The sequence below is a fragment of the Sorex fumeus genome, unplaced genomic scaffold, assembly GCF_029834395.1.
Source record: "Sorex fumeus unplaced genomic scaffold, SorFum_2.1 ptg000034l, whole genome shotgun sequence".
NCBI lineage: Eukaryota > Metazoa > Chordata > Mammalia > Eulipotyphla > Soricidae > Sorex > Sorex fumeus.
Window position 1 is genome coordinate 32,583,464 of NW_026606091.1, and position 22,990 is coordinate 32,606,453.

The following is a 22,990-nucleotide window of genomic DNA, read 5'->3' on the forward strand; positions in this document are numbered from 1 at the left end:
TTCTGCTCAGGATGTCACAAATGTTTTATTCCTAGACACCAAATGGAAAGTACCCTATGCCTTTCAAAGGGTGATTACATAGACCATTAGGAAGGTCATACAGTGGCTTTCATTATTTTTTTTCTTTTTGGGTTACACCCGGTGGTGCACAGGGGTCACTCCTGGCTCTGCACTCAGGAATTATCCCTGGCGGTGCTCAGGGGACCATATGGGATGCTGGGAATCGAACCCGGGTCGGCCGCGTGCAAGGCAAATGCCCTACCCGCTGTGCTATCACTCCAGTCCCAGCTTTCATTCTTAAAAAATAAAAAATATCTAGCTAGAAAGCCACAACAGACCATGGATAAATATTAAATATACAAAACTGAAAGAAAATGGGCCAAAGAGAGAGAGACAGAGACAGAGACAGAGGCAGACAGAGATGGACAGAAAGAGACAGAGCACAGTGGGCAGGGCACTTGTCTTGCATGCAGCTTACCACAGTTGAATCCTGGAACCCCATATGGTTCTCCAAGCCCCACCAAGAGTGATCCCTGAGCACAGAGGCAGGAGTCGGCCCTGAGAATCACCAGCCCCCTAACAAAAAAGTGAGAGAAGGTCCAGGGGTGCCAGGGAGAGAGGGGAGGCTCATCTGAGGACTGGAGACATACGGGCAGTGAAATGCTCCTTTCTCGCTTCCAGCGAAGGGAGGCTCCTGCTCATGTCCCTTTGGGGCCCCCCTGAAGCGCCTCTCCTACATTCTTGGTAGGGTTCAGGGGAACAGGTGGGGTGCAAGGGGTCAAAAGCAGGTTGGCTGTGTGTAAGGCAAGTCCCCTATGTGACGGGTCTCAGGTTCTGATTACTGGTCACAGCCGTCACTCTATTCAGCCCCCTCCGAGCCCAGAGACGGCCTTTCTCCGACTAGAGAGCTGGCGCCTGGCCCCTCCCTAGCCACTCCCTCTGACTCTGGGCCTCCGGGGTGTGTATGTGGGGGTGGGGGGTGACAGATACCAGAGTGGGTCAGAGTTCAGCTTTCTCGCCTGTGCCGGGGAGAACAGGGGTCCCTGCTCCCCTGAGAGAGGCAGAGAGGGAAGGCACCGCCCTCCGCAGGCCCAGATACCCAGGTTCCCTGCCAGCCTCCGTGCCTGGCTTCGGGGCAAGCCAGGACCCCACCATACGGTCTCTGGCTCAGGGGAAGGAGGAGCAGCGCAGCCCCTGACGAGTCCATCGGGGGACTCCTGAGCAGTCCTGGAAGGGCTAAGGGGTTGGGGGTGAGTGGCGTGAAGGAGCAGGAAAGCCCCTGCAGCTCTGGGGCCACACGTCACCCCAGCCCACACATGTGCCCCGGGCGCTGGATGCCTTGTTTACTGTGGTACCCTGCACAGCAGCTGGCAGGGTCTGAGATACAGGCCGGAGTGACACTGCAAAAGTTCAAGTGCCTGTACGCAGTCACGGCCCTTGCTCCAATCCCCGCATCCCAGGAGGGAGATTCTGAGCGCAGGATCAAACCCTGAGCACCACTCAGTATGGCCACAAAGCAAAAAAACAATTAGAGAGGTTTTTTTTTTTTGTTGGGGTTGGGGAAGAGGAGGGTGTCACACCTGGCGATGCTCAGGGCTTATTCCTGGCTCTGGGCTCAGGAATCACTCCTGGTAGACTCGGAGGACCAGATGGGATGCTGGAGATTGAACCTGGGCCAGTTGCATGCAAGGAAGGTATCTGATCCACTGTAAAACAACAGAACAATTAGAGCTTTTTTTGGGGGGGGGGGAGGGAGGAAGGGTGTCACACCTGGCAGTACACAGGGCTTATTCCTGGCTTTGTGCTCAGGAATCACTCCTGGTAGACTCGGGGGACCAGATGGGATGCTGGAGATTGAACCCCAGTCCACTGCGTGCAAGGTAAGTATCTGACCCACTACAAAACAAAAAAATCATTCGAGAGACTTTTTTTGGGGGGAGGGGGGAGGTGAGGGGAGTGTCACACCTGGCGATGCTCAGAGTTTAGACACCTTTTTTTTTGGGTGGGGTGGGGGGGATGGTTCCACACCTGGCGGTGCTCAGGGCTTATTCCTGGCTCTGTGCTCAGGAATCACTCCTGCTCGACTCGGGGGACCAGATGGGATGCTGGAGATTGAATCTGGGTCAGCCGCATGCAAGATAAGTATGTGACCCGCCGTACTAGGGCTTCGACCCCTTAGAGATAAAATTAAAAGAAAAACTGTTGAAGGTACCACAGTGGCACTTGCTACCTGAGCCTAAAAAAGCCCCCTCAGCCCACATCCCCCTGCGGCCCGGGGTGGAGAGATGTGCCTTCCCACGAAAGAGACTGGGGGGTGGGGGAGCATTTGTGGCCAGGGAAGCTGAGGACCTGGGCGGAGGGTCTGGGGGAGAACCGCTCTCTGGCCATCGCCCCAGACCTTGTGGCTGCCTCTCCCCACCCTCCGGGTTCTGGGGCAAGAGGCACTTCCCCTCTTTGGAGGTAAAACCGGCAGATCTGGGGTTCCCCTTGCTAGCGGGAAAGGAAGGCCTGGCCACTGCCCATCACTGTGCCGCCACTTCCCAGAAGGATGGGGAACAGGTGCAGTGAGAGCTGAACTGGGGTCCTTACCTGCCGGGCGCCAGGACGCCAGACCCAGTCTCTGCAGTGCCTGCGGGTTCAATGGCACAGAGAGCGGGAACGGAGGCTGACAGCTCCGAGGAACTGAGCGAGGGTCGGGAACAGGTTGGGTGGAGGACGGCTCTCAGGGCAGGAGCCCCAGGCTGTCCCGGGCATGGCCTGCTCCCCCGGCTCCCCGCAGGAGCAGCCACTTCAGGAGGAACCCTGAGAACTGCTGGGTGTGGCCCCCAAACCGGTAATGGGGCAACTGCAGCCTCATGGGAAAGGGGACTGTACCAGCTCGTCCTTCACGCCCTACTGAGGTCATGAGTTGCCCCTCACGAGCGGCTCTCTGGCACCGCCAAAACACCAGACGTACAGAAACCAATTGCGTAATTATCTGGCTCTATGCAGAAATCCAAAATCCCATGCGACATTATATGATTCTTATAACCAGCTATAGGAAACAAAGTATTTCACAATGCCTTTTCAGCAACAATTCTTATGGGGGGGGGAATTCTAAACAATAATGGTGCATCTTTTGTCAAAATAATGAATGTAATCAATGTAGAGATTAGTTAAGTGGAAATCATCTGCTTCACAGGCATTGGGAGGGTTGGGAGGGGGGATATATTGGGGTTCTTGGTGGTGAAAAACGAATACTGGTGAAGGGAGAGGTGTTTGATCATTGTATGACTGAGACTTAAACCTGAAGGCTTAGTAACTTTTCCCACAGTGATTCAATAAATAAATATAAGAAGAAAAATAAATAAAACTATAAAAAAAAAAGAGAATAATCCCTGAGAATCACCGGTGTGAACTCCAAAGGTCTGAGCAACTTCCTGCTGGCATTTTCACTCTGACTGCACAGGAGGTATACTGATTGTGGGCGGAAAGGCCCACCCGCCAAAGCTCGACCTCCTTTCCTGCAGAGGGGTGAGCCTTCCTGGGCTGTGCAGCCCTCCGCGCGAGCCTCCATGGACTCGGGTCCCCCAGGGCCCCTGCCGCTGCAGCCGACAGACCACAAGGCCAGTGCAGAGAGGGAGGCCTGTGTGCATTTCCTAGAGAGCAGGGAAGAGGCAGTGAAAGCAGAAGCTCCTACTTTCCCTTGCTGCACCCGCTCGGGCTCGAGGTGCAGGCGGACCTCCAGGCTGGCGGGCTCAGGACAGGGGCACAGAGCTGACGGAGGAAGGGAGAGGGGCTGGTGGGCTGCTATGTGGCGCGGAGGGGCGTTCCCGTGCAGGAATCATCCACCCGGCTGAGGGGGTGCCCCGTGCCTTCCTTGTCTCTGCCACCAGGCATCATAATCCGAGCCCGAGACGGGGGCAGTGCCTGCACACACCGCCGGCCCTCGAGGAAGACCTGGCAGGTAACACAAGGGTCTGAGAATGGATGAACGCACTTCTCCCGCTGGACACCCAGCTCCCCGGACCCGTCGGCAATGAGGTCTCAGTTCCGCCAGCACCTGTGTAGGGCCAAGAAAGGCAGAGAGAGGAACCGCAGGCAGAGAGAGCATCTTTCTGGACGAAACACAGCAGAAAGGAAAAGAAAATGGGGGGGGGGGCGCGGGGAATGAGAGTAATATTCAGAAACACTCATGCCTCCACGCCCCCTGCCCTGGGCACTGTGGCCAGGAAGCAAAGCGGAAAGCCGGGCTGGCAGCTCAGACACAAGCCTTCTCAGGAGCAGAGAGGAGCCCAGGCCTCCCCCTGGGTTCCTGAATAGGCCTCTGGGCTCCCATCTGCCACTGGCCTTGCTCACCACCAGGACCACAGGGGCCCCGCACTCAGCCTGATGCCGGCCCTCCAGACAGCTGCAGCCAGTTACCAGATGCCAAATCAGAGAGTGACCCCACCTGCTGCCCAGATGGCCCCCAGGACTCTGGACCCTGACACACACACACACACACACACACACACACACACACACACCCCAAATCCAGTCATATGAGTGAGGAGTCACGGCAGGCCTGGCCCTGCAGGAGGGTTCCAGGAGACACGGCCCAAAGGAGGTCTTTCAGACACCCAGTCCATAGTGGCTTTTTGTCACCTGAGTGATGGGCATGTCCCACATTATCACTGACGGAACTGCATATCCTCTTTGTGTTTTGTTTTGGGGTGATATCTGCCGTGCTCAGAGGTGACTCCCACCTCTGCTCAGAAATCACTCCTGGATGTGCTCAGGGGACCACATGGGATGCCACATGCCAGGCAACTGCCCTACTTGTTTTACTATAGCTCTGGCCCCCAAGATTTTTTTTTTTTTGAGCCACAGCTAGCTGTGCTCAGGGTTCTGTGCTCAGGAATCATTCCTTGCTGTGCTCAGGGGACCATACCAGGGATCGAACCTGATCAGCTGCGTGCAGCTACTTTCTGTACTACTGCATGGGTCCCAGAGATTCTTGTTTGTGTTTTTGAACTATACCTGGTGGTGCTCAGGATGTACTTCTGGCTCTGTGCTCAGGGGTAACTCCTGGTGGGATCAGGGGACCATATGGGGTGCTGGGGATGGAACCTGGATTGGCCATGTGCGGGGTACGTGCCCTACTCACTATGCTATCACTCAGGCCCCTGAGCTGTGTTTTTCAAGCCCACCCACCGTGGTTCAGCTTCTCACGCCCGGGTGAGTGCCCTGGAGCCCGACTCACCTTCTGGGACTCTAACTCCTGGGTGAGCGTCACCACCTGCTGCTCCAGGGCCAAGACCTTCTCCTGGGCTGCCCGGCTCCGCGGGAGCCCTTCTGGCAAGAAGGGGAAGGTGTTGTTCTGGCGCTTGGCTTTCAGCCGGAGGCTGGCGGTCAGCGAGGCCTTGGGGGGAGGCTTTGCAGGCTCCGCTGGTTCCTTCCCTGCTCGGGAAGAGAAACGTGGAGGTTATGACGGAGGACGATGACGACGAGGCGTCCTTCGCAACCTCAGGGAGCAGCTGGGCAGCTCGGTAAAACGCGGACTGGAGTCGGGGAGGACCGGTGTGTGTGTGTGTGTGTGTGTGTGTGCGCGCGCGCTTGTGTGTGTGTGTGTGTGTGTTCCCCCAGAACCCTTTGCACAACACAGTGTGGAGGAAGATAATCCGAGAACCGCTGGGCTTGACAAGCACCAGTGAGACCGCGTCCGTGCCACTCGGCCCAGCCTGTGCTTCATGCTTCAGCTGCCCCCTCCACCTGACCCCGCTTGGCCTGGCCCTTCTCCTCCAGACTCGGCCACAGCACACCCCAGCCGGCCGCCTACTTGGGCACCACTCCTGGTTTCTGACCTCAAACCCCACCCTCTGGGAGTGGAATTCCACGTCACACCTTCATCAGTCCGTTTCACAGATTTTAATTTGGGGGAGGGGGGCACCACACTGGCGATGCTCAGGGGTTTTACTCCTGGCTCTGCATTCAGGGGACCATCTGGGACGTGGGGGATCAAGCCAGGCTGGCAGCCCTACCTGGTGTACGATCTCCCTGTGAGCTGCGCGTTTTAGGGTGTAGATCAGGCCTACCCACAGGGGGATGGCAGGCTCGCACTGCCCGCCGTCGGGAGGGAAGTGGGGGCGAGGAACGTGGAAAGGTGGATGGGAGTGGGGTGCAGGGCTTCTTTTGATTAGGGGCTGGCGGGGGGACTATGAAAGTGTCCTGAACTTGCTGGTGGTGATGGAAGAAATCACTGGGAACAGGCAGAAATTACTGGCCAGGACCCCCATATGGGGGCACTATCTGGAGCCTGGCTCTGACATGGAACGAGGGGAGTCACCGCTCAATTCCCCACTTGCCCGTGACTGTGGGCGTTCCTGATTCGAGAGACCACGGGTGTCCTGGGGGATGCCTGACTCCCAGGACTGGCTCCTCGCATCTCTGGGTGGACAGACGTTCTGAGGGCCACCGTGGCCGCTTCTAAGATGCCCAGTGCCCTGGTGGTGTGCAGCCCCTGGTGACAGGAGGAAGGAAGGAGGTACACACCTGGAGGGGCACTACTCTGCCTCTCCAGGCGGACCTGATGGTAATTATCCCAGAAATACTTTGGCCTTGTAAATAAATTTGGGAAAAAAAAAGGAAGAGAGAAACAGTGGGCGATTATTTCCTTCAAAGTAATAATGAAAGTAGCCGCAGCAGCAGCAGGCAGAGCACTCAGGGCCACATGCCAGCTCCATGCCAGGGCCCGAGTACAATCCCTGGCATCACAGGATCACTCCAAGCACCGCCTGGGGTGGTCCAAGTGGCCCAAGTAGTGCCACATTGCTGGGTCCAAGCAGCAAAATGTCTGATCCAGTTGGCTGAGTGACACCAGAACATTTCCTGAGCCCCCTGAGCACTGCGTGGAAGACCGCCACCAAAAAAGCCAAACCAAAAACCCAAACAACAAAAAATATTCAAATCCGGAGAGATAGAAAAGCAGGTAGGGCATTCACCATGCATGCAGCTGACGTGGGTTCAATCCCCGGCATCCCATACGGCTCCCTGGGTACCACCAGGAGTAATTCCTGAGTCCAGAGCCAGGAGTTACCCCTGAGCATCGCTGGAAGTGGCCCCAAAACCCTTCCCCCCAAAGACACTCCCCCCATAGTCCAATTCAAACCCAAGAGAACCGCACTACGAGTCCCAGTTTCTAAGTGTCCCCGTTTCCGAGCAGGAGATGAGGGGTCCCCAAGACAACGGGTCACGTGGCACAGACTGCAAACAATGTGCTTGGAACACGAGAAGGAACCGACGCCGGCTCAGCTCTGCTGAGCACGTGGCCGTTGACAGTTCCATCTGGGACACAGACTTGCCATGTGGCTTGCCTCGTGGGGGAAGGCCTAGAGGGAGGACGGAGGCTAGAGGTGGACAGAGGCTCACCTGGGGCTCCAGGGTCAGACGCCAGAGGCTGCGACTCCCTCTGGGGCTCTCCACTGGGGGCAATCTCTCCTCCGGGAAGTCCAGGGCCTGCTCCTTGGGCTTGCCTGTTGCCCCGGAAGTTGGACACTGTGTTTCTGAAAGGAAAACAGAGGTGTAAGGCAGACACCGCCCCCCCCCCCCCCCGACCCTGCTAGTGTGGGAGGGGAGAGGCACCCGGGTCACACCCCACCCTTTTGGGCCAGACTCTGGTACCTGCGCCCATCCCGATTCCTTGTGCCCTTTTGGTCATCCTTCCAGTCCACCTGTCACCGTCCCCCAACCATGAGATGTTGCTTAGAGGGGCTTGGTGTGGGGCCCCTTTGTCCCTGGTTGGCCGCTCGGGCTCTTCAGCTAAGGGCCAGTTCGAGGAAGGCGCATACGCAGTACACATGCAGACAGAGGTATCCGGCTGCCCTTCTGACTGATAAACCCACAGAGCCTGCATTGGTGCCCAGAACCCAAAGGGCACGGCTTATGGTCAGGTTTCATAACCACCTGGCTCAAAACACACCATCAGCTCCCCGCTTCCTCCGGGAGAGTCTTTTGAGAATGTGTCTTGTGCCTCTCCCTGGTTTTCTGTTCCTGTGCGGGAGTGTTCCTCCCAGAGCCTTGGTGGACCACCCCTCGCAGAACCCTAAGAGCTGACCGCACTTCAGGTCCAGATCATCCTTTGGTGAGACCTGTCTGGGACAGGTCCATCTGCTGTTTCTTTTTTCTTTTTCTTTTTCTCTTTTTGGTTCATACCCAGCGATGCTCAGGGGCTACTCCTGGCTCTGCACTCAGGAATTACTCCTGGCGGTGCTCGGAGGACCATATGGGATGTCAGGGATCAAACCCAGGCAGGTTGGCCTCATGCAAGGCAAACGCCCTACCTGCTGTACTATCGCTCCGGTCCCTGCCATTCCTTTTTGAGCTTGGCACTGACCTCCTGGTAGGCTCCCTGGCACCCAGAGCACAAGCAAGCCTGGCAGAGGCCCACACAGCCCAGAGGAATGCACGGGGTTGGGGGAGAAGACAGTTCAGTTAGGCCTATTTTTCCTATGCAAAGGGGCAGGAAGCAGACCGATTCTAGGGGTGGGTCAGGGTGAGAGCTCTGTAGGGCAGAGCACATGCTTTGCACGCAAGAGCAGTAGGCCCGACACCCGCACCCCAGTGCCATCTTTACAGCACACAGCCACAAAGAAGAAAAACTGCTGGGAGGCTCCACAGCTCCTGGAGAATGCTCCAGGTCCCAAACAGAGCCGAGATCACCGGGAAGTCCCAGATGGGGTAGGTGCCGCATCCCGCCTTCTCTAGATGGAACCCCGGTGACCATGAGCCTCTACAAGCATAGCTCCGGCATGCGGGAACCAGGACTTTTATTCCAAACCGCGCCGCGCGACATCTCCTTATATACAAAGTGATCAATGGAAAGTAAATCATCCAACGTTTCTCCCTGAAAATCTCGCTTAACTCTTTTACAAACCACAACACCCAATAGGAGAGAGAGAACAAAAGGGAATGCCCTGCCACAGAGACAGGGTGGGATGGGGGTGGGGGGTGGGAGGGATACTGGAATCCGTGGTGGTGGGAAATGGTCACTGGTGGAGGGATGGGTATTCAAAATAAAAAAATAAATTAAAAAAAAAAAGAGTAGTAGGCCCGAAGACTTATTTTTCAGATGAAATCTGTCTTTGAGTAAACTTGGGTCCAGACGGGAGAAGAATGAGTTTCCTTGATGCCATACAGCTGACTGGTGGAGGAGGAAAAAAAAACGAATCAATCAGTTCATGAAACAAAGAGAACGCAGCGCTTCCGGCACCTAGTGCTGAAACTGGCCGCTAAACCCCCTGAGAAACGCCAATCTGGTGCCCGGATGCCCTGGGCTCGCCACTTCCTCTTCCTGGTTCGTACCTTCCCTGTTGGAAAAAGAGCATCTGCAGTTCTCACTAAAAAGGGGAACGGGGTTCGCATGGGTCAGGCACGGCCTGCTGAGGAGCACTTGGTGCTGAGCCCCACAAGAGTGCGTGGCTCTCTCAAGCTTGGGGTGTCACGAGTCAGGCAGGGCACAGCCCTCATGCCAGAGGCACCGGCTGGGTGGGGTGCCAGTCTCTGCTGCCCACACTTCCCCCAGTCCAAGAGCTGTGGCTGATTGTCGCGCCCAGGGCGTGGGTCCGCCTTTAGGGTGTCAAAGGGCCTGCTCCTCGGGGAAGGAGTTCACTCAGGACCGGGGCCCAAACACTCTTGGGAGAGGCCCCTCCGGGTCTGCATTTATCTACACTGCTTCGGGCGGTGCACAGGCCACTTTCCGGAACTGACAGTGCTAGTCTGATGGCCTGGAGGCCGTGGCCATCGTGGGGGGTGGGGGTGGGGGTGAGGAGGGGAAGCATGGTGAGACTTGGTTTTGTTTTGTTTCTTTTTGGGTCACCCCTGGCTCTGCACTCAGGAGTTATTCCTGGTGGTTCTTGGGGGACCCTATGGGATGGCAGGGATTGGACCCAGGTCAACTGCGTGCAAGGTAAATGCCCTCCCTTGCTGTCGTATCGCTCAAGCCCCGCATGGCTAGACTTGGAAGGACAGCCACGGACAAGACTTTCACCATCTCTGTTTTTTGGGGGACCAGAGGAGAAAGGTTTAGGGCATGGTGTTAGGGGGCCTATTCCCGGCTCTGTGCTCAGGAGTGACCCCTGGTGGTGCTGCGGGGGAGTGGGGGGTGGACACCACGAAGGCAGTAGCCGGAACTGAACTGGGGCTGGGCGCATGCCAGGCAAGTGCCCTCGGCCCTGTCCCATCCCTCTGGCCCAAGCACCCGTCTGTGTCTGAGCGAGGGTCTTTCCTCTGTGCTGGGGATGACGAGCTGGGGCACGACCACGGCTGGGCCTTCCCTGGGCCCACATTTGACTCACTGAACTCTTCCAACAGCCCCAGGTTATAGCCCACAACCTTCCCATGGGTAAGGTCTCATGATGAGCCTGCCACGTGACTCTGGGAATCACCAACGCCACTGGCGAGTGGCAGGGCTGGCCTGGCACTTGGGCATCAGACCAGACAACCCAGTAAGAGTGCGACCCCTCCCACCCCCCCAGCTAGCACTCCACAGTCCCTTCTGCTACATGTGACTCGGACTCACGGCCAACCCCAAAGCAAGCTCCAAGCCCAGCGGGACAAGTGGCCCTTGCAGGGGACCATGGCAGGTTCCTGGGCGCCTGTCCTGGGCTCTGAGCTGCCCCGGACACTTCTTCGTGCCATTTCTTCCAACTTCCTGTAGCTTATTACAAAGTGTCCGGGGATGTACCTGTCTGATTTGCTGAAACTTCCTTCCTTTCTTGGTCTCGGCACGTCCTCACTTCCACTTCTGCTCGCGGGGGACCTTCGCACACACAGACGGGGCTCAGGGTCAGGGCTCTCAGCTTTGGGGCAATGCCCCGAATACAACTGCGGTGGCTGCCCTTCCAGAGCACCCACCCCCAGCAGGAGCCTCCAGCTCCACTGAAGAGAAGGTCCCCTGTAGGGTGCCAGCCTCCACCGTCTGCTCTGAGGTCTGTGGCCTCGGGGAGGGGCTCATAGCCCTCAAGTCTGTCTTTCTCTCCAGCTCAGCTCTCTCCCCTGGGCACCAAGTCCCCCCTGTGCTGTGGGCAGGGGTGTTCCCCAAACAGCAGGTGCTGGTGGGCACACAGCGTGTCCCCTTAGAAGCCTGCTTATCTGCCCTGGGGACGGCATCTCTAAGATACTGCATGACCCAGGCGTATTCGAACACTGATGTCAACCGGGAAACGCCAAACCCGAGTCGCACAGGAGACGGGTTGGGGAGGGGGTGAGGAGGTGGAGGAGTTGGGGGGGGGTGTCCTCCAAGCCACGTCTGCCCAACAGTCTCTTCTGCTTCCTGAGAGGCACCTGCTTGCCTCAAGTTCCCATGGGAAACCAACACCCACGCAAGTCAGGTCTTGAAGCTCCCTAAATCTCTTGGGCCCACTGCCCTTTTCAAAAAATAAACAAGCAAACAAACAATGACCTAGCATTGCCCCTGGAAATTTTCCTTCTTTGTTTGGGGCCAGAGTGAACTGTGTTATTGTGTTTGGCTCAGGAATCGCTCCTGGCGGGCTCAGGAGAACCTGGGGTGCCAAGGATTGAACCGGGGTTGGCTGCGTGCAAGGTTTGAGTGCCCTCCCTGCTCTACTGTCACTCAACGCTACCTTCTTAAACACACTGACCTCAGTGCGTAAACACTGGAAGTTCACCGTTTGGTATCACACTGGACAAACTGGGCCATCAGCTATGGACAATCATTCACTCAAATGCTTTGGTAGCACTGTAGCACTGTCCTCCCGTTGATCGTCGATTTGCTCGAGCGGGCCCAGTAACGTCTCCATTGTGAGACTTGTTGTTACTGTGTTTGGCATATCGAATACGTCACGGGTAGCTTGCCACGCTTTGCCATGCAGGCGAGATACTCTCGGTAGCTTGCCGGGCTCTCCAAGAGGGGCGGAGGAACCGAACATGGGTCAGTCCGGTTGGCTGTGTGCAAGGCAAATGCCCTACCCGCTCGCTCCGGCCCGTGGTTTGGTAAACAGAAAAAAACAAAACAAAACAAGTGCCATAGCGTTGGAAATTCATTGACTTGCTGATCATTTCCAAACTTTCTGTCTGTTGAAAGTAAAGTAAGATTTATTGGATAAAGCTGCCAGATGGCAGGAAATACAAATTGCCCCATTGGCGGCAGCGGCGACACGTGCAGAGAACAAACAGCAGGTGCCCTCCTGGGCGGGCTGAGCCCTGGCCAAGAAAGGGCATCAGAGCAACAGCAGCAGCAGATGGATTGCCCCGCTGGCCCTAGAGCCAGGGTCCCGGGTCACCCGCGCTGACCTCACAAGGCAAGCAGGGCCCCAGGTCCAGGTAGTGTGTCTCCTATGCCACCTTCTTATCTTCATGAAAGCCACTTCGGACAAAGCCCGGTGGGGCTGGGAGGTTGTCCACGGTATGCTATTAAACAGCAGCTGGGGCACGAGGGACATCCTCCAGGTGACAGTCTTGATGTCCTCGACATGCACAGGGACAAGTATGAAAGTGGTTTCATGTGACATTATGCTCAGGACAAGTTCCACCCACGGCTCAGGCATAGAGAAAACAGGGAGCAGAGATGCACCAAACGCGAAGGCAGCTTGTCTGGGTGCTAACACTGTGGGAAATTTAAAATGAGCTGGATACTTCATACGGCAGGTCAGGCACTGGCCTTGCACACAGCTGACCTGGGTTCAATCCTGGGCAGCCCCTGTGGTTCCTCAAGCACTTCCAGGAGTAAGCCCTGAGCACCACTGGACCCTTCCAGTCCAAAAACAACAACAACAACCACAACAACAAAATCAACAAAAATGCATCATTTCCAGATATTTCTGATTACCCAGAGAGAGCACACACGACTTTTAAAAATCAGAATGATGCACGTAGTATGTAAGAAGTAACGGCATGATGAACTGAAGAGAGAGCCCGAATCCCCTCATCAAGCCCCCGCTCTCTGCAGGTGACTCACAGCAGACCAAGGTCAGCTCCCAGGGGGGGCCACTCTCCCTGACCCCGTGCCCCGGCACTTACTGTATCTCAGTTCCCAGGTGCTTGAGGGAAATGTTCTGTAGGGTTGAGGGCAGGGCGGGAGCGGGCTGGGAGGCGGCGGCCGGACCCACCATCCCGGGGGGCGTCTTCACAGGGCACAGGAACTCCTCCAACTCAGCTTCCTCTTGCTCTGGGAAAGGAAGAGAGGCAGTTAATGGGACCGGGAAAACCCGGGAGGTCAGCCGCTTGGGGGGCTGCCAAGCAAGTCTGCTCCACATGTCACTTAGAAAAGAGATGAGCTTTTCACTGAACCTTCTGCAACCCGTAAAATGATGTGCTTTGCTGCTACAGACTTCCCTGGGAATCTGTCTATTCCTCTAAAATATGCTGGGAGAGGGGAGACAGTATGTGTGCCTGAGCAGGGCTTGATCCCCAGCCCTCCAGATGCTTTCCCAGCATCTTCAGAGAACTACTGGAGCACGGCTGGAGTGGCCTCGGCAGTCCCCTGGCACCTCTGGGCTGGAACAACATTGCATCCTTGAGCCCTGGCATTAAACTGGCTGAACTGGCTGAGAACTCCCAGGGAGTAGCCCTGGGAATTTCGAAGCATCACTTGAAAGTCCACCGTCCTGGGTTGGACGATAGTACAGTGGGGAGGGTGTTTGCCTTGCACGCGGCCAAGCCAGGCTCAATCCCCGGCATCCCAAAAATGGTCCCCTGAGCACTGCTCTGAGTGCAGAGCCAGGAGTAACCCCTGTGCATCACCAGGTGTGACCCTAAAAGTAAAAAAAAAAATGTCCACTGTCCCTCACAAAAAAAAAAAGGAAAGAAAGCAAAAAAGAAAGAATAGACTTTTGGGCTAAAGAGATAGTACAGGGGGTAAGGTACTTGCCTTGCAAGTGCCCGACCCAGTTCAATCTTGGGCACCCCATATGGTCCCCTGAATACCACCAGGAGTGATTCCAGAGTGAAGAGTCAGGAGTAAGTCTTGAGTACTGTTGGGTGTGCCCGACCCCAACCCCCCTGCCAAAAAAAAAAAATGAAGGAAGCAAGAAAATACTAATATACTTTGCAAACAATCTGTTTGCTAATTCCTGATAGGTGCTTTCATACCTGGCAGTGAGCAGACCAGTGCCTGGTGATACCCAGTCATTTTCTTAGCACCTCCCTTCAATTTACTTTCACCAAATATACCTTGGCCTGAAAGTTTCCAGGTGGAGCCTGAGAAAGTGAGGGGATAATCAAAGGTACGGGAAGCTCCAGCTTAAAGGAGCAAGGAAGGAGGATGTATTCTGGTGGTAGAACCGGTTGACCACAAGCAAAATATGAAGCTCACACCTTTTTCAAATGCCATGCACAAAAGTCAACCAAAATGGATTAAAGACCCCGATATGTCAGAATCCATAAAGAGCATAAAGGAAAATATAGGCAGAATTCCCCACGATACTGAAGCTTGAGGCACCTTTAAGGATTCGACACTATCAGTCAAGCAAGGAGAAGCAACAATGCACACATGGAACTTCATTAAATTAAGATGCTTTTGATCTTGAAAGAAATGATGGATAGAATAAAGAGACACCCCATAGACTAGGAGAACTTATCTGCCCACCACTTGTCTGATCAAGGGGTAATGCCCAAGACATATAAAGCACTGGGACAACTTCACATGAAGAAACCTCCAGGATACGCCATGAAGAAACCCTGGACCCCTTGCCAGACTGTTTCATTCAGGGCAACCCTGGGGGGGGGAGCGGGTGAGGGTCATCCCGGCCCCAACGGAGCCAGTCCTGGAAGTGGAAAACCTCCAGAAGTCAACTGCCGCCGTGCTCACGGCCACTCTCCACACGCTGGGACAAGCCTCAGCTGTAAGCGAGTGTATTCCTGGACTGTCACAAATGTGGCCGCGTGACATCTCATATTTTACACCATCAATATACCAAGAGTAGCACACCACATTTGGTTGGGTTTAAAGTAGAAGGCAACCAATCGTAGGGGGACATGTATTTATACATATATATATATTTGTATTTGTATTTTTTCTTTGAGGAAGTTTCTATTCACCACTTCTCCCCAATTCTTGGATTTTTAAAATGTTATTTTTATAAAGTTGTTCACAATATTTGATAATATTTAATATTCAACACCAATCCCACCACCATTACACCTTCCCACCACAAATTTCTATCCCAAACCCCAGACCCTGCCCCAAAGCGTACCAAAAATAATTTATTTTGTATTGTTTGCTATGAATAATCTGCTAAAAATGAGACAGAAAAGGTTTCTTAGAGGAAAGTGAGGATTATTGTATTTCACCCAGAAGCCATTAAGCCCTTCTATAAAGATGAGTAACAGATTGTTAAAGGTTGAGCCTTGGGGCTGGAGTGATAGCACAGCAGTGGGGCTTGCCTTGCCCGTGGCAGCCTGGGTTTGATTCCCAGCATCCCAAATGGTCCTCTGAGCACCGCCAGGGGTGATTCCTGAGTGCAGAGCCAGGAATAACCCTTGAGCATCTCTGGGTGTGACCCAAAAAGCAAAAAGCAAAAAGAAGAAATACAAATGGCCAAAAGGCACATGGAAAATACGCTCTGTATCACTAATCATCAGGGAGATGCCAATCAAAACAACGAGACATCACCTCAAACCACAAAGTCTGACACAGCTCAGGAAGAACTGCCACCACCAGTGTTGGCAAGGATGTGGGGGAAAGGGGACCTTTGGGCCCTGGACTCACTTCCGTCAAAGGACCTTCCCTCCAGACTCTGCGTCAATTTAAAAATAAATGGATTGGGAGCAGAAGCGGGGAGGGTGTTTGCCTTGCATGCACCCGACCTGGGCTCGCTCCCCAGCACCCCAACTGATTCCCTGTGCACTGCCAAGAGTAGATCCCTGAGCACAGAGCCAGGAGTACCACTGGAGGTGGCCTCAAAACCAAAATAAATAAATAGTTTTCTTTCTCCTCTCCCCTTTCTTGGAGGGGGGAGGGTGGCCTCCAGGGGCCTCCAGGTTCCTCCCAGCCAGTCTCCACCCAGTAGCCACAAGAGGCCAGGGGACATGGTGCTGCCTGGTCGGGCAGTGATGGGGATCACCCGGCCACCCTAGTCATACCTGGTGGGTACCTGGGGATCCTTAAGTGGCCTGGGATTGACCTTGGGTTGGCCATATACAAGGCAGGTCCCACCCCTGAACCACCTCTCCGGCTCCTTCGTCATGAGTTGTTTTGGGGCCACACTGCCTTGCTCGAGGATGACTTTGGGCTTGGTGCTCTACGGAGTTGTGCCAGGTGGCGCTCGGGAGGCCATGCGGTGCCAGGGAGTGGAGTCTGGCCTCCCTTATGCAGAGCCTACGTTCAGCCTGCTGGGCTCTCTCTGGTCCTCTGTATCAATCCCTTTCATTCCCGCTCCCTTAGTTCAGAACAAACAAAAGATGAACAATTTTTCTAAGGTTTGGAACCTCAAACCTCCCTAACTTCCCTAACTGCCTTATTTTCTGGAACTTCCATCGGGACATCCCAGATCTAGTGAGAACACAAAGAAGGCAACTGTGAGGGTAAACACCCCCTCAAGATTGGCTGGTTTTACCACTGAGGAAACAATGGCTCAGAGAGGGCGAGTGTTTTGGCCACGGCCACTGGATGTGGCACCCAAGAACACAAATGCGGTTCCTTTCTTCTTCACTAAAACTGTCGGGGAGAAAGAGATGTGATATATGATACTTATACATACTCATATTCACACCCACAGACACACTCCCACACATACACAGACACACACGTGCGCACACACACTTGCACGCACAGACACACACTCTCACAATCACACACATTTGTGCACTCTTACACACAGGCACACTCATACATTCTTTTTAACCATTTTATCTATTTATTTATTTGAATTTTAAATAATTAATTAATTGAATCACTGTGGGAAAAGTTACAAAGCTTTCAGGTTTAAGTCTCGGTCATGCAATTATCAAACACATTTCCCTTCACCAATATTTTTTTTTTCACCACCAAGAACCCCAATACACCCCCCCCACAACCCTCCCAATGCCTGTGAGGCAGATGAATTCTAGTTAAGACTCTATCTACTTTGATTAGATTCACTGTTTTGACAAAAGATGCACCATAATTATTTAAAGTTTACACCCCCAAATCAGACATGCTGAAAAGGCATTGTGAAATAATTTGTTTTCTACAGCTGGTTACAAGAACCAGATGAGGTCGTGCGGATTTTGGATTTTTGGATTTCTGGCATTTTACTTATTAAGGCTGGAAGTATTTCTGCTGAGAGTCAGATGATTAAGAGATTGGTTTCTGTTCTCTGGAGTCATGGCCGTGCCGGAGAGCCGCTCATGGGGGGCAACTTGTGACCTCGGTAGGGCGTGAAGGACGAGCTGGGAACGCCCCCCTTCCCAACACTCATACATTCTTACACTCACACACACACACTTGCACACACACACAATCACGCACATTTGCGCACTTGTGTGCACATACATACATACATACATACACTCACACAGAGACACACAGACACACACTCGTGCATATACACACTCATAATCACACACATTCGCACACACACACTTGTGCGCACTCCCACTCACAGGCACACTCAGGCACATACACAGATACACACTCACACACACTCAGACACACAGACTCACACACTCTCATGCAAACACACACACACACACACACGTGCGCACTATGCTCAGGGGGAACCATATGCGATGCCGGGGACTGAACCTGGGTTGGCCGTATGCAAGGCAGGCACCTGCCCGCTGTACCATCTCTCAAGCCCTTTCCCTTCCTTTTGCATTAACCTGAGCCCTGGATGCCCTGAGCACATGGCCAGCTGGCCCCTCGCTGGGGAGGCCGGGATTGGCTCTCTAACATGAGGGCAGACACTATCCCCCGACCAGGTCAGGGTGGCCTCTGTGAGCCTCAGCTCCTGCTGCCGTGACCTGGGAATCAGGGGCTCTGCCGATCTGCTGCCTGTGAATGTGGCGAAGACGGGGGCACGTTCTCAGAACCTCTTTCCAATCACGGCCACCCGCCCCCGAGACCTACCGGCTGGCCCCTTTGGGATATTCTGGGCTGGAGGCTGACGCTCCCTCCCTGCCGCCCCGCTGAGAAACACCCACCCGCTGGGTGGGAGAGTGGAAGCGTGAACAGCGAGGAACGGGCCAGAAAGCAGTGTGCCCACTCCAGGACGCTAACACTGATTAAAGTGCTCCGGGAGTTGGGGCCGACGCTGGCAACATACTATTACGACCGCTCCGCGGGCCTCCCCGTAATCTTTCTTGGCTCCCGTGGAGACTAATGTCTGGGTAAAGCAGCAAATAAAGGGGCAAGCACCTGGAAGCGGTGGAGAAGGTGGCTGGCAGATCACTCAAGGGGAGTAATGACACGCTCTTACAAGACCAGGAGTCTGTGACTCAAAATCAGACGTGAGTCAGGGGTTTGGCGGCTGGCTCGGGCCCTGCTTCCTCCCAGGAAGGGTGGGGACGGCTGCGGAGGGGCAGGGCCCGCCAGCCAGCGCGCCATGGCTCCATGCAGGAGGCCCTAGGGGGTTGCTGATCCGGGTGGGGAAGGGCTTTGGGGAGAAGTTCCAGATTTCCTGCAGCTGGCCTCGTGGTGGCCTCGCCCTGCCCCTCCTGAAGGGCCCAGCCAAGGCTATCTGACAGAGCCATAAAATTCAAGAACCAAGACAGCATTCAGTCCAGCAGAACGCTGGGGACACCCCACACCATTCCTTTGACAACGTGGCTCTCGTTTCCTGCAGGGCGCGCAGGAATCCTGCTAGGGCAAGGATTTCTGGTCACGTCTTATCTGAGTCCGACTCCAGCTACTGTGGACTCAGGCAGTGGTTTTCCAAACAGCCGGGGGTGCGGGCTTCCTGGCAGACTGGGAGCAGAGGTGTGGTGGGGACACACATGGAACGGAAGCGCAGAGCCAAAATCCAAGCCTTCTGCACAGACAACCTAACCCAGCTGGAACACCTAGAAAATTCTCCAGAGAAATTCCTGATGATGGTTAATGACCAGAATAAGGAGTGGGGATTATGGGAGGAGCAGTGTCTGTAACACACACACACACACACACACACACACACACACACACACACACACCCCCATACTTTACACTCACATTCACACTCACACACACACAAACACACACATACACATATTTTACTACACTCACACAGACACACACATTCACACACTCGCACACATACACATACTAATACACTCTCATACACACATTCACACACACTCACACACATGCACATACACACGCATGCACACACAGATACTCACACACATTCACACACGCTCGCACTCATACTCACAAACTGGCACATACACTCACACACATTCACACTCACACTCACATCTCATACACACACACACACACACACTCTCTCTCACACACACATGTACGTACAGCGACGGTGCCCTCAGGACAGACACCGTGCGCACAGAAGCACATCAGGATCTGATGAGGGCTCCTTTCCTCACTCTATCATAAAACTAATTCAGATTCATTCATTCACACATTCATTCATTCAAACAGCCAACGCGCTGGGCAGGACAACAGGGACTGAGAATACAGCCCCCCTCCCATGAGGGCAAGTGGGTGGAGATGTGACAGGATCCTTGTAATTAGAACAAGCAGCGAAAGCCCCAGGAGCCTTCCTGGAGGAGGAGACCCTGGGGCTTCTCCAGAGAGAATGAGCAGGACTGCTCCAAGCACAGAGGAGAGCAGACTCCCCTGTAGGAGAGAGGCTGTGTGTGGGGGAGGGTGGGGGGCGCAGGCAGAGAGGAGGAGGGTGGGGAAGGAGGATGAGCTGGGAGCAGTGTGTCTGAAAGGTGTGGCCGGGATTGAGGTCGTCCTGACGGAAGCTCCCTGGACCACAGAGACGCCAGGCTGGGAGCTGGGCGTGGACCGGAGCTGTTGGGGCTTTCCAGTCAACACAGGAGTCCTGTCTTGGGGCAGTGGGGCGAGGAGGGCCTGCACGGCTGACCCAGGCAGAGGAAGAGGCAAGGGTGTTTCTGCCCAGCCGCCGGCTGCCCGGAGGGCCACGGACGAGGAACGGGAACTGGGAGAAGGGTGAGGGGCAGGTGAGAGGGCAGGGGATGTGCAGAGCAGTGGGCACAGGGGCTGCAGAGGCCCTGAGCCCGGGTCCTGCCTCCACCCAGGGCTGGGACCTGCTCTTCCAGCTCCAGGCCGGGTCGTGCCGGGTGGCCCCTCTGCCACTTAGCCTAGCCACGCTGACTTCTGACCGGGCTTGGGGCGGAAGGAACGCTTCAACCACTCACCCCGGTGGGCCCGGGAGCTGGGATCGGACACTTCCCTTGTGGGTCAGGAGGGAGGTAAAGATTCCATTTGGGGTGGGTGGAGAGGGGGGGTGTACCGAGGATAAAATACACTTGAGAGATCCAATCCAGTCCTGGAAAGCATTTGTGCGGCCAGAGTGACAGTATACTGCGGGGAGGGTGTTTGCCTTGCACAGGGACAACCCGGGTTCCATCCCTGGCATCCCATATGGTCCCCTGAGCAGCGCCAGGAATAAATCCTGAGCACTGACAGGTATGGCTCCCCCCCCCCCACACACACACACAGGAAAAGCAAAGCCTTTGCATAGGAAGCCCACCCCAACCACTGCATCTCCTCCCACATCTTCCCGTGCCCCCTCTCGGCAGCCCTGGGCAAGTGTCACTCTTGACACTTCCCAGGGGTCGGCACAGCCGAAGCTGAGGTTCCCAGAGGTCCTGAAAACGGGCGGGCATCCACTGCGGAAAGCCCACAGATGCATTCGCTCCTCAGAACAATCCCAATCTGCTAAGCCCTCCTTACAGGAGGAGAAGCAAAGAGCCCCCCGAAACTCAAGGACAGGTGACCTGCCCAGGGTCCAGGGAAGGAGGGGCCAGCCCGGTGGCCTGGCCTCAGAGCTGAGGGACATCCTCAGTGACTGTCCCCGGAGCTCTGCTCTCCCTCAGCAGACAGTGCGGCCCATATGCCGCCGTGGGAGGGGGGCGGGGCACCGGGGTGCCAGAGGGGGGAGCCCTGGGTACCTAGCTGGAGGCGCAGGGCAGCGGCGCGGGCGGGAGGAGCTGGCGACGGTGGGCAGTGGTGGAACTCCCAGCGCTTCATCTGTAGCTGCTGCAGCCAATACACCATCACTTGCTTCGTGGCAGCCTGGGGAGCACACGGGTTAGTTGGTGAGGCCCCGTGCCTGCAGGGGGGCACCGGGCGGGGTGAGGGCAGGGCTGACTGGCTCCCTCCTTCTGGGGAAAACACGCTGTCTCCATCTCTCTGAGATGCTGGGACCTCCGTTTCCCCAGCAGCCCTGTGGGATGCAAATGCTCCCTCGATTGGTGGTTGTTTCAACAGGGAGGGGTCCCTGCAGAGCACCCACCTCCTCCTTGCAGAGAGAGACTTGGAGGTGCTGAGGGAAGGAGGGGGCAGACTCTGGGATCCTGATGTCACCATCTCCTTGGGTGACGTCTCGGGGAATGGGGGCAAGGGGGAAGGCCCTTCCTTTTGCTTTATTTTTTTTTTTTTTTGGTTTTTGGGTCACACCTGGCAATGCACAGGGGTTACTCCTGGTTCATGCTCTCAGGAATTACTCCTGGCAGTGCTCAGGGGACCATATGGGATGCTGAGGATCGAACCCGGGTCGGCTGCGTGCAAGGCAAATGCCCTACCACTGTGCTATCACTCCAGCCCCCAGACCCTTCCTTTTGGAGGGAGGACTAAGTTATGGATCGGGTAGGGGTCTGGCAAGCCCTAGGCACACTGGGGCAACATGGTGGCCTCCATCCCAGCATCCCAAACCAGGTCCTGCGTGATGCTGGTAGCCAGTCTCCTATGTGCCTGCCAACCATTCTCCCCTTCCATATGGACGGAATTGGGGGGGGAGGGGCTCAGCGGGCCCCAGTTCAAAACCCACTCAGGCGATAGCACAGTGGGTAGGGTGTCTGCCTTGCACACAGCTGACCCGGTTCAATCCGTGGCATCCCCTGTGGTCTGCCGAACCACGCCAGGAGTGATCCCTAAGCACAGAGCAAGGAGAAAGCCCTGAGTACCACTGTGTGCTGCCCACAAACAAACAAACTAAAAAAATCCCACATGATCCCAAACCCACTCTTGACCCCAAACCCACCCTTGAAGCCACTGGTGAATGTTCCAGGTGGGCAGGGTAGAGCAAGGCCGTGATGCTGGACCTGCCCCCACCCCCAAGCAGTGGTGGTAGAACCTGGGCTTCCCTTGAAACTTAGGGGCTTTACAAAGGGGGGCATCCACCAGGGTCAGGGGCTCCCTGTCCTGGGGTTCCTCCCATCAGCACTGACCCCGCCCCCGTGTGACTCCCTCACGTCTCCCCCTCTCACATAGCTCTGGTGTGGCTCCTGCCTCCTGGACCCCTGACTGGACCTGTGGACCCTGGCCCTGTACTCTACCCCCACCCCACACCCCTGTTCGCTGACTACAGCCAGACCAGACCAGAGAGGGGTTTTCTACCCTCCAAAGCTCAAGGCACTGCGTTGGGACCAAAATCATCTGAGTTGATTTTCCCACAGTCCGTGGGACAAAGTTCGAGTTCCCTTGCCTTGTTCCCCACAGTCCCTGACCCTGTTTCTTCCCTCCCCTTTAGCCCCGCCAATCTTTGGGGGAGCTCCTCTGCCACTTCCCTTTCCTATCTTCGCTCCCGACAATCCCTTTCTCCCCCACTGTCTGCTTTGCAGAGACCACCACCTTCATTTGTCTGACCCAGGGGGCACCTCCTCCACGAAGCCCTCTTGGGAAGCCTCCATGCAGTCCACGGAACGGGCCCGCCTGTCGCCATCCGCCTCTAATACAGACTGGGGGTGTGTCCACGGAACATTCTTCTGCAAGGTGGTCTTGGGGTCACTCTCTTGGGAGAGACTGTGCGCTGCCCGAGCACCAGGGGCAGGGCTCACAGACTTGCACTGGGGGGCCACAGGGAGCCACAGCGCTGTGTGGTGACCCTGGGAGGAGGCCGCCAGACCT

At 55.5% G+C, this 22,990-nt stretch overlaps 1 protein-coding gene across 1 annotated transcript in view; it reads right to left on the bottom strand.

Moving 5' to 3' along the window:
- TBC1D2 (TBC1 domain family member 2) overlaps window positions 1-22,990 on the bottom strand; it is a 44,795-nt gene that overhangs the window by 19,803 nt on the left and 2,002 nt on the right. The window contains exons 2-5 of the mRNA XM_056117170.1: window positions 21,034-21,157; window positions 12,997-13,144; window positions 7,390-7,523; window positions 5,225-5,421 (exon numbers count right to left, since the gene is read on the bottom strand). Coding sequence (XP_055973145.1) covers window positions 5,225-5,421; window positions 7,390-7,523; window positions 12,997-13,144; window positions 21,034-21,157 — 603 coding nt within the window. The remainder of the gene's footprint in view (window positions 1-5,224; window positions 5,422-7,389; window positions 7,524-12,996; window positions 13,145-21,033; window positions 21,158-22,990) is intronic.